We start from the raw sequence: 11,521 nt of genomic DNA on the forward strand, positions 1-11,521 counted from the left end.
AGCCTCTGAGCCAGGTTGGCGTGCAACTTCCAGATCTGCCTCATTGGCATGCACAAGATGGCAACATCCGTGCCGATATTTGGGATTGCATTACCGATAAAGGAGGCTTTGAGATTGATACATGATCCATCAATCCACGGCATCCACGCCTTCTTGATCGGCGTACATTGGAATATGGAGACGGCGACGATGGCGACCCACCAGCCGACCACGATGGCGGCTATCACAGCTGCACACACCCTGAAGCCGCGGGATAAAAAGATGCGCAAGTACATTTGCAACAGAGCAAGCTTCACAAGCATCACTGCTGTGACATAGATGCACTCAAACGCCAAAAGGAGCTTGAAGAAGGCAACCTGGTCTGCGGTGGGCACAGCATCGGCATGTCTACCAAGCCCATGACTGATCACTGCAATCGTCAGGTCACTGTCGATGAAAGAAAACTGCAGCTTACTAGTATAATTCACCGCACCAGAGATGAAAACGGCCACCTAGAGTTCAAAGTTCAGATCTTATTCTGTATGATGGAGGGTCCTGGGTAGGTATGTACCAACGCGGCGACTGTCATCCAGTCATCGGCTCCGTAGCCAGCCCGGATATGACGCGCCCAGAAACGCAAAGCAACAAACACCACCGAAAGGACTAGCACAACTGTTGTCGTAATATTGAGTTCCCTGCTTCTGTCGGCCTGCAAGTCAACGCGGGGCTGGAGTTTTGCCGATGCGGCCATGGCTCCAGAATTGAGAAGGTGCTGGGTGGCTCTGGTAAACAATGGCTCAGACAATGCAAATATGACAAAAGTAGTCTTGGACGAGGTGAATGCGGTTAGACTTACTGTAAAAAGGCTGGTAAGGAGAACCGAGACTCCAATGTCGGTTGTCGGGTGTTGGTTGTTGGTGTTGGTTCTTAGTGCCAACTAGGTAGCAGTCGACCCCTTTCCGTCGTATGTTTGGCATGCTGCCCCCGTAGTGGTTGCAACGTCAATTATTTGCCGGACCCGTGTTGGTAGTGCCTGAAACTAGCCCATGAACATGTTTAGCGGTCAATGCAACAGTACTTATGTTGGCGCTATCCCCCTCGGGTTTGCTTTTCATTGAACAACACATCCGCAGCTCAGTTACTCATTTCACTATCAGAACATCATTTATTACGAAATCATGTCTTCTGTCAAGCCTACCATCGTCTTTGCCCCCGGCGCCTGGCATACTGCAAACTGCTTCGACGTTGTCCGGGAAGCACTCCACGCCCGCGACTGGACTACCGAGGCTGTTGAATACCCTTCCGTCGGCGCTGAACCACCCACCAAGGGCCTAGCTGACGACGCAAACGCTGTGCGTGCTAGTATTGAGCGTCTCGCAGACGAGGGGAAGAAAGTTGTCCTCGTTGTGCACTCATACGGCGGCCTGGTTGGCGCAAACGCGGTTGAAGGGTTGGGCTATAAACAGCGCCTGCGAAAGGGCAAGACGGGTGGTGTGATACTCTTCGTTTATCTGGCGGCTTTTGTGACGCCGCTTGGAAAAAGCATCAAAGAGATGCTAGGAGGCCAGTTTCTACCATGGATGAGGCCTGAGGTAAGTCCCCATGGAATCGATGAAGGTTACATTGGTGATGGAACTGCTACTGATTAGTGTGCACAGGGGGATTACGTTTATGCCGATACACCCGAAACGATCTTCTATCATGACGTGGAACCAGAGGCTCAAAAGAAGGCCCTTGACGCTCTGAAACACCAGTCTGGCCGTGTCTTCACTGACACCGTCACATATGAGCCCTGGCATGACATCGATTGTTTCTACTTCTTCTGCGACGCTGATCAGGCACTGGCACTGCCGATTCAGCAACACATGGCTTCGCTGCTTGGGCCTGATGCGGCAAGCTTCCATTCCCAGGGCTCTCACTCCCCATTCCTCTCGCAGCCCCAAGAAGTGGTTGAAGGACTCGAATATGCGGCCAAGGTGGGGCTGGCGAAGACAGCGGTGCCTCAGGTCTGATCCGAGGGTAGATTGCAATAAGACAAGGGTTGACTGGAGTAGTCAAGATACATATCTTTTAAATATGCTTTATGGACTTTCAATCTTCCATCATACTGTAGCTTTGTTCCTAGTGAATAATGAATAATGCCCAATTGGTGTGACTTGACCATGTAGTACTCCACGTACGCGTCACTAAGAGCCCTCACTTCTCCTCCTGGCAGCAGACACGCAGAGGGAGGGCACCACCAGTGCGGACGGCTTCAACAGGTGTGTCGGAGCGGTTAGGTGTCGATGCAGATGAGGGCGGTGAAGGCAAAGTCGGAAGAGGGGTTTTGTTCGGCAACCGGGTTGTTAGTTAGTCAATTGACCATCACTCATCCGACAGGAGCATTCGAAGACGATCATACCGAGCCATCTCTAGTTTCATTAGTTTACGAATAAAGTTTCCAAGGATTCGATAGGGGTCCAATCCCATGTCGACATCCACGGGCGGGTCTGTTAGTCTCAACCCTTCCCCTCATTTCCAGACCCCAAGTCTGCACGAACACCCTGACTCACTGACGTCACGTTTTGGACTCTGAGACATGCTCCTGACAGCCACTCTTGGTCACGTGATTCCAGCGCCCCTTTGTTTGTGTCACATGACAACCCCTTTTGCTGCGAATGCCAGCGTGCTCCCGTGAGCTGGGAAAGAGACGGGCACAGCTTGAGCTTCTATATCTTAGGTAGTTTTCAAGGCTATCGGACAGATTTTATCAAGTACGTGCACAATCCATCAATAGCTAGGTCAAGTAAGTGTACACATTTTGGGTGTTTTGGTTGTGGCTGCAAAAAAGCGTGATACCTAATTAGATCCACTTCACACGATATAATCGAATATGCACCCCGTGTTGTTGAACTTTCTTTTCACCAAGAGAAGGATGCGATCCAGATGCATTGAAGTCTCTGACTTTCTAAAAAGCTCAGATATCTTACATTTACTCTTTCTCGGCGGAACAGTCAGAAAGGCTTTCAGGAGCACGATATTGTTTCAGCAATATTCTAGGACCGTAGGCCTTACCCTAGACCTGGACACTCGCTAACAAGATTATGTAATTAACTCCTCTTGTTTTTTTTTACCTCGGCTTAAACGGCTCTGAGCTATTTATAGATCCAGCCTAATTTTCCCCCTGTTGCTCAATCTTGGCAATAGCGCGATTAATACCCTTCTCATCCTTCTCATCCTCTTCGTCAAGCTTCATATTCTTCATAAAAAACATAATAACCAGGTTAGGCACACAGAAGCACGTGGCGACGATAGCGAGGATCATCTGCGACTCGCTGTAGCCACGATTAATTGCTGCACGGGCTGGCGTGCCAGGGAGGTACCCCTTGGCGGTCACGATGTCCTGGAAGATGAGGGTGGAGTTGCTTCGGTTCTCTTCGGGGAGATAGGACGCGAGTTTCGTAGGGAGAGTGTTGCGCCAGATGGCCCCAGAGATACTGCCACGAGTCAGTCATTTGCTTAAAGAGAAGATGAGAGACCTGGCATCTTACCTAGTACCAAGGGCACCTCCAACGCTGGTCGCAGCTTGGAAGAGGCCTGTGACGACGGCCACTTCCTGAAGAGAAACCACAGCTTGAACCGACACTTGACCAGCGGTTTGGAAGAATGCGCGACCAACACCAGAGAGAACCTTGGAAGCAATGAAAGATGCCTCGTTCGCACGGCCACCATTGGGCATGTTGACGAGATAGATCATGATTCCTTGACCGAGAATCACCATTGGAGGGCCAGCAAGAACCCAGTACTGGGCATTCTTGGTGTACTTCATACCAACGGCGACAAACAAGCCCGAGATCTGGAAGGCGACTCGGAGGGAGTTGCTAATGACTCGTTAGCAATCTTGTCAAGAGATGCGAAGTAGTAACTGTGACTTACTCGATGCGTGTGGCATGGCCAGGGGAGAACTGACCCGCCACTTGGAGATAACTGGGGAAGAAGATGGTGAAAAGCGAGTATCCCAAGAAGTCAAACATCTGGATGGCACATCCAGCAATGACAGTCTTATTGGCCATGCGCCAGGGGATGTAAGGCTTCTGAGCATACTTGAGGTCCCAAACCAGAAATGCCCCAAAGCAGATGACGCCGATAACAAGCATGGCGATGAAAGAACCTTCTTTCCAGCGCTGAGGATTGAATGAGCCAGTCAAAGACACGGGGATCAAGATCAACGAAAGACCAGCAATGAGAAGGATCAAACCCAAGAAGTCAATCTCGGTCCAGATGAGGTGAAATACCTTCTTCCACATCGGACTATCCGGGGAGCACCCCGCGACAGCAGAGAATGTCTTGACCTGCAGACCGTGCTTCTTGGCGCGCTTCTGAAGGACCGCAATGGTGGCGATGAGCGGGATGGCGACAATGGGAGTGACGATGGCCCATGTACCATAGCCCCAGCGCCAAGTCGCATTGAGGAAGCCTTCACCCATGATGGTACCCAGGTAGAGCGCCGGGATGGTGGTGATGGACTCGGGAAGCGTCGACCAGAAGGCACGGTCGACGAGGTTCGTGGCATCGGCGAGGAAGACTTGCTGGACTAGAGTGAAGCCAGTGGCACCGATTGCGTCGAAGAGGCCTGCAGTCTTTGACGGGTTAGACAAACGGACAGTAAGAGCAAGGTATTTCTTACAAAGTAGTTGCCGATGTTCTTGCTCGTCGCATAGAGGATGAAGCTTAGAGTTTGGAACAGGATGGAAAAGGTGAACATTTCAGCTCTGCCAAAGACCTAATTTTGCTATCAATTATTGTGTTCTCTCATTGGTCTCTCAATAACTCACATCGCTCAGCTTGGCAATGACGGGGTAGGCAACAATGCGAGTGATGTTCATGACAACGCGAGCGGAGCTCATCGCTGAATGTGACCTGAACTCGCTGGTCACATAGGGCTCAAGTACCAGTCCAGAGTAGTCAGAGAAGGTGATGACGAGAGTTGTAAGGAACAAACTGACTTCTGTTAGCTAGTGTCACTTCAAATGAAGAGAAGACGTACCTTGAGAAAGCGATGGCCAAGGATGTACGTGACCATGCCTTTTTTAGAATCATGGCCTTTTGCACACCAGCTTGGATGCTAGATGACTCGCTATGCACCGAGGTAGCATCATCATTCCGCACCTCTTGTGCCTCGAGGTTCTTGTCATCGACACGCTCGGGCTCTGGTCGAATAGCGTTGTCAGCCATGGTGAAGGAAGCAATGCAAGTAGGGGTAAGAGTGTCGAAGTAAAGCTTCTGCATGCTGCATGAACACTCCAAGATGCACGGAAGCAGACCCATTATTTAATCTGCAAAATAGGCTCAGTCACAAGCCCTGCCATGGTTCATCCCACGTTGATCCCCGCCCATGGCGTAAGGCAGCACGGATTGAGACCGAAAGGTAATCGGGTACTCTAGATCCCCTCGTCCCGGAAATATGGTTAAAGCTGCGCTTAACCCGCTGCGTTATTAAAGGTGTGGGCTGATGCATGGGGTGCTCAGAGTCTGGGCGTGGGATCCAGGGAAAAAAAGCTATGATCATACGACAAGCCAAGGTGTCTAGTCAAACAGCCACCAATACGAAAAAGACGGTGGGATCTAATCAGATGGTGAGTTATCTAATCTGATCAGGATCAAATTGCCAAATCCAATCCACCGGCCTCCCTCCTATTGGGTAGCCAAGCCTAGATTGAGCTGATTTCCCCCATTCCAACATTTGGAGCTTCAGAGCCCGATGCGGTACTCCGTATCCGCAATGTAGTAACCATCAGGTCATGGGCTAAGCTAAATGGCTGCCAAGTCGCTAGTGAGTCAAAAATGATCCTCAGCAGCAATTTTCTGCAGCAAATGTCCCAATGCTGCAGCGGCGGTCTCCGAGCCTCGGCGTCTGCTGATGCTTCAAAGTTGAAGATTCCCGCGTGTTATTCTTCCTCTAATCCTCACATGATGGCCTCTTGAGATACTCCTCTCGCCGTTTTGCGAGGACTGACCCTGGGCGTGAGCTTCGATAGCTACCGTCACGACTCAAGACAATTCGCCGCTGGCCCAACCTGATGTAGACGTTTCACCCTACGGCACCGGCATCATGGACAGCAACAAGACAGCTCAGGCGACTGACGAGCCGATATTATCAATTGAAGATGCGTCTTTGGTGGAGACACTGAAACTCCAGACAGAAACTCCAAATGTCGCCGTTGGGTTCAAGGATCTGTTCCGTTACGCAACTCTGAAAGACCTCCTGATTCTGGCCTTCTGCACCGTCGCTGCGATCGCTGCCGGCGCAATCCTACCATGTTTCCCAGTAAGACCCAAAAACAATTCGGGCCAACTGTCCCGCTAACTCATTAGCTTCTTTTCGGTGACATGGCCGGGCTTTTCCAGTCAATCGCTCTTCAAGAAATGCCCCGGTCCGAATTCGACAGAATCCTAACGCAAAAGTCTCTGACCCTCGTCTACCTCGGCATTGGTGCCTACGTCGCCACATACATCTCGACCGTCGGCTTCATGGGCGTCGGCGAGCGTCTGACGCGCACTATCCGGCAGCAGTATTTCTGCGCTCTACTCCGACAGAACATGGCCTTCTTCGACAATGTCGGGCCCGGGATGCTGTCGTCCAGAATCTCACTCGACTGTCAGAATATCCAGGAGGGCGTCTCGGAGAAGGTGGCATTTGTGATCACAGCGCTTGCTACGCTTGTTAGCGCCTACGTGATTGGGTTCATCAAGTATTGGAAGCTCACACTTGTTGCGTCCTCCATCCTCGTTGGCATCATTGTTACCAGCACGGTGTGCACGCGCTTCATCATCAAGTACCAGGGAAAGTCAATGGCGAACTACTCCATCGCAGGCGGTCTCGCTGAAGAAGTCATCAGCTCCATTCGAACCGTCAAAGCCCTTGGCGTAAGAGACGTGTTTTCCTCGAGATTTGAGTCACATCTCGTCTCTGTTGAGACGTGGGGACGAAAGGCCCAGATCTGCGTCGCAGTGCTTATTGCCATCGTCACGACCATGACGTTCATGAGCCATGCCCTGACATTCTGGACCGGCTCGATCTTTATCGGCAGGGGAGAGGCGAGTCTTTCTGATGTCATCACCGTCGCCTTTGCCATCCTCATCGGGTCGCACGTTCTTGGTGGCATTGCACCTCATATTCCTGCATTTGCTGGAGCTGTTGCAGCAGCTTCAAAGGTGTATTCCGTCATCGACCGAGAATCACCTCTTGATCCAACTTCGGAGGAGGGCGCCAAGCTCGACCAAATATCAGGATCCATCGACTTTGTCAACGTGAAGCATATCTACCCTGCCAGACCTCAGCAAGTCATAATGGATGGTGTCAACCTGCATATCCCAGCCGGAAAAACCACAGCCATTGTTGGGCCATCAGGTTCTGGCAAAAGTACTGTCATCAGCCTCATCGAGAGGTTCTACTCCCCAACTAGTGGACAAGTTGTCTGCGACGGCAAAGACATATCCACACTCAATCTGAGATGGTTTCGACAGAAGCTGGCCCTTGTGGCCCAAGAGCCCGTTCTCTTTGCAGCCTCTATCTTTGATAACATCGCAATGGGCGCCCTCGACCTTCCAGACCAGGTCGAAGAAAAGGTCCAGTCTCTCGAGTTACGAGTTCACGAAGCCGCCAAGCAAGCCAACGCTCACAACTTCATCACAAATCTCCCCAAGGGCTACGACACTAAGCTTGGCGAGGGCGGGTCTCAGCTCTCCGGCGGCCAGAAGCAGAGGATCGCAATCGCCCGCGCTCTGATCCGCAACCCGGCAGTGCTTCTCCTCGATGAGGCCACGTCTGCACTAGACTCGGAATCTGAGCAGACTGTTAAAGAAGCAATCCAGTCGGCCTCTGTTGGGAGAACAACAATCGTCATTTCGCACAGGCTTTCGACTATCACGTATGCCGACAACATCATTGTCTTGTCAGAGGGCAGAGTAGTGGAGCAGGGAACGCATAGTGAACTTCAAAGTCTAAATGGTGTTTATTCGAAGCTCTTTGAGGCGCAGCAACTGGAGGAGCATCCATCCGGTCATGGAGTCAACAGCACAGCTCCTCAGTCTGCGCACGATCAGCCGCTGCCACACCAAATGGACAAGGCTGGACACGATACAGAGATCGTTCCCTTAGATCAAGAGGACCAAAAAGCCCAAGATGCGAAAACGTCACTCTGGTCCTTAGTGTCCCTCACCGCATCCTTCAACCGCCCCGAAGCCAAACTCCTCGCCATCGGTCTAACATTCTCCATCCTCGCCGGCTGCGGTGGTCCGACCCTGGCCTTTCTCCTGGCCAAAGCCATCAACGAGCTTTCCAAGCCTGACACCATGGTCTCATCCATGAGAGAAGGCGCTAACTTCTGGTGTCTGATGATGTTTGTCGTCGGCCTCATACACGTCTTCAACCTCACCATCCAGGGCATGTCCTTCGCCATTTGCTCCGAGCGTCTTATCTATAGAGCTAGAAGCACTCTCTTCCGCTCCATCATAGAAAAGGACGTTTCTTTCTTCGATCGAGATGAAAATAAGACTGGCGCTCTGACGTCGCTTCTTGGTGTCGAGGCGAAGAGTCTCTCTGGTGTGAGCGGCTCAACGCTTGGGACCATCTTCATGAGCTGCACTACGCTCGTCGCTTCCATGGCTATTGCGCTAGCCATTGGCTGGAAGGTTGCCCTTGTATGTATCTCCACCATACCAGTCCTGCTGGGCTGCGGCTTCTATCGCGTTTGGATGATCGCCAAGTTCGCCCAGCGATCCCACGAAGCACACAAGCAATCCTCCGCATACGCCAGCGAAGCCGTAATGTCAGCGCGCACCATTGCTGCCCTCGCCACAGAGGAGCAATTCGTTCGCCACTATGAGCAACACCTTAAAGACCAGGAGCGAAAGAGTTTTGTTTCTATTCTCAAGTCTTCTGTGCCGTATGCAGCGTCGCAGTCGTTTGCCTTCTTCTGCGTTGCCCTAGCGTTTTGGTATGGCGGACAACGCATCGCGGATGGGGAATACTCCATATTCCAGTTCTTTGCATGCTTTGCTGAGATAATCTTTGGATCTCAAGCTGCGGGCCTGGTCTTTTCCTTCGCGACCGATATTGGCAAGGCGAAGAAGGCTGCAAGGACCTTTCACACGATGCTACAAAAGACACCAACCATCGACGGTTCTGATGGCGACAGTACCACCCATCTACCCGAGAAGTATCAAGGGAAGATCGAGTTTAACGACATTCATTTCACATACCCAAATCGTCCAGGACATCCGACCCTCAATGGCCTGAGTTTCGCCGTTCAGCCAGGTGAACACATCGCCCTTGTCGGGAGCAGCGGATGCGGCAAAAGCACATGCTTCGCATTACTAGAGCGTCTGTACGACCCCAATTCAGGAACTCTTAAGATCGATGGTCAAGACATTAGAGAACTTGGTGTGGCTGAGTACCGGAGAGCGTTGGCCTATGTTAGTCAAGAACCTACCATATACTCTGGGACGATCCGAGACAACATCACTCTCGGTTGTGGCCCTGATGAGACCGATGAGGCCATCATCCAGGCGTGCAAGGATGCAAACATCTACGACTTCATCTGCTCTCTTCCGTAAGTGATTTATCCTACTTCAAAAGGCTCCACGCTAACAATCCCAGCGACGGCCTCGCAACCACAGTTGGTAACCGCGGCGTGATGCTGTCCGGGGGCCAGAAACAACGTATCGCAATCGCGCGAGCTCTCATTCGCAACCCCCGAGTTCTCCTCCTAGATGAAGCGACCTCTGCCCTTGACTCCACATCAGAGAAGCTCGTGCAGGACGCTCTGGAGAAGGCCTCACGAGGCCGGACGACCATCTCAGTTGCACATCGTCTCAGTTTCGTCCGCAGCGCAGATAAGATTTATGTCATTGAGAAAGGCCAAATGGTGGAGTCAGGTACACATACCGAGTTAATGAGGATGGGAGCGAGGTATTATAGTCTTGTTCGAGCTCAGGCTCTCGAGGTTGGGTCTGGAGAGGTCAACTAATGGCACAGAAGTTTGGAAGAAATACGCATTCATTAAAGGTATCCTTGAAGATATACCCCCAAGAAATAATATTCTTAACATAGTGAGATTATGCGCAAACACTACTTTGCTCGCCCATCTTCGAACATTTAGCAGTAATAACAGGCAATTCTTACTAGTCCCAACTCAAATGTTTTCTCTCTAAATTGTCATAGCGCTGAACAACTTCAACTTCAACTCCAGCCTTACCATACACAGCCAAAAGGCGTGCTTTTCATACGGACTTGTTGTGCCACTCCACCACCGTGTCCCTCAGCATCGTCACCCACACGAACCTCCGGAGCCGTGACGTCACAGTTTTCAAATTGTCCATCCACAAAGAAACTACCTCTAGCTGCTGTTGACCTCGCCAATTATGCTCTTTGAAAAATCGTCGCTAAGAGCAACGTGCTCGACGGTTGTCGGCAAGGTTTCGTCAATATGCGTTGGCGGAACAGAGGCGGAAAGGCCGGCCAGGAATGCCAATGGGATTTCAAGCGTCTTTAATTTCTTAAAGGATACCATGCCCTGTAAGCATCCTGTTCAACGCACTGAACAGCGGTAGAAGCCTAGATATTTGCATGAGCCTAGGACTTTTAGTTCGATGAGCGTTTTCTGGACGTGTTGGAGGGCAGCCGTTATCTCGTCCAGGTTGACCCAGTGGCCGTTAGTAGAATGAGTATATGGCCAACCGCGCCAGTCCCACCGAAGGGTTTGAAGGGTTTTTTTCTCAGATAGGAACGTGCTGAGGTGTTTGGCATGGATAAAGGCGATGTTCAGTGTCGTAAGCGTCTCAAGGGCCGGCTTGTGCTCCGGCCACCTCCAATACGGTGTGTTATCGATACAGGCTGAGACGCGGTGCACTTCCGGCAGGTAGAAGAAGGGCGTAAGCAAGTTGGCGCCCTTGGGCCTGCCACGTGGAATTGAACCGATCCGACGCAGATGAGCAACATCCCGAAGCTGCTCGAAATGGGGAAGTTTGGGCCTGTTTTGACGAGGAAAGACTGAAAGAGCAGCCCTGAACATCCTGCTTGACAGTTTGCTGAGATAGGCAAATCCGGGCTCGACCTTCAGATACCTGAGGTTTGGCAGCATGGCCAGCAAACACGCAATGTATGCATTCATTTTGAGGGTGCTTCTAGAGGAGCCGTTCCTTGTCTAGTGCCTATTTCCGCTCCAATTGTTCCTCATTCGACATCTCACCCCAAATTACGCAAGCAGCGAGATCCTTCACCCGCAAAGATCCAACAATCTCCAGGCCACTACCTCTCACTCCGGTTTTACCCCGTCGGTTGACCCCCTCTAAGCTTTGGGTCGTCTTAAAAAAAGGTGTGTCTGACTCATTATTCCGGTTTGCACAGCGACCAATGCTAACTACGGGGCATCCCTCTCCCTTCCCCTAGACAGTATCGTCTACTCAGTCCATCCTGCCAACGCCGCCGAATACAAAACCCGGATTGACTCACGAGGTTTCATTGAGCATTTAAAGGGGATCTAAGAAGGATAAGCAATAT

The 11,521-nt window shown here is 51.4% G+C and overlaps 3 protein-coding genes across 3 annotated transcripts; 2 read left to right on the forward strand and 1 right to left on the reverse strand.

The window, feature by feature from the left end:
* Nucleotides 1–1,157: 1,157 nt before the first annotated feature.
* Nucleotides 1,158–1,991, forward strand: LRP88_04377 (alpha/beta hydrolase; the record flags this gene model as incomplete). The annotated part of the gene is made up of 2 exons (XM_083240951.1): nucleotides 1,158–1,571; nucleotides 1,638–1,991. The coding sequence occupies 2 exons, from the start codon at nucleotides 1,158–1,160 to the stop codon at nucleotides 1,989–1,991; spliced, it is 768 nt and encodes a 255-aa protein (XP_083102099.1).
* Nucleotides 1,992–3,130: 1,139 nt separating this feature from the next.
* LRP88_04378 (uncharacterized protein) lies at nucleotides 3,131–5,193 on the reverse strand (the record flags this gene model as incomplete). The annotated part of the gene is made up of 6 exons (XM_083240952.1): nucleotides 3,131–3,455; nucleotides 3,510–3,839; nucleotides 3,895–4,598; nucleotides 4,646–4,741; nucleotides 4,794–4,959; nucleotides 5,093–5,193. 6 exons carry the CDS (start codon nucleotides 5,191–5,193, stop codon nucleotides 3,131–3,133), a joined length of 1,722 nt encoding a protein of 573 aa, XP_083102100.1.
* Nucleotides 5,194–6,070: 877 nt separating this feature from the next.
* Nucleotides 6,071–9,989, forward strand: LRP88_04379 (ABC transporter ATP-binding protein; the record flags this gene model as incomplete). The annotated part of the gene is made up of 3 exons (XM_083240953.1): nucleotides 6,071–6,286; nucleotides 6,334–9,572; nucleotides 9,620–9,989. The coding sequence occupies 3 exons, from the start codon at nucleotides 6,071–6,073 to the stop codon at nucleotides 9,987–9,989; spliced, it is 3,825 nt and encodes a 1,274-aa protein (XP_083102101.1).
* Nucleotides 9,990–11,521: the final 1,532 nt, after the last annotated feature.

This window comes from Fusarium phalaenopsidis (genome assembly GCF_050370095.1).
Source record: "Fusarium phalaenopsidis strain FUZ10S chromosome Unknown contig_32292, whole genome shotgun sequence".
Classification (NCBI taxonomy): Eukaryota; Fungi; Ascomycota; class Sordariomycetes; order Hypocreales; family Nectriaceae; genus Fusarium; species Fusarium phalaenopsidis.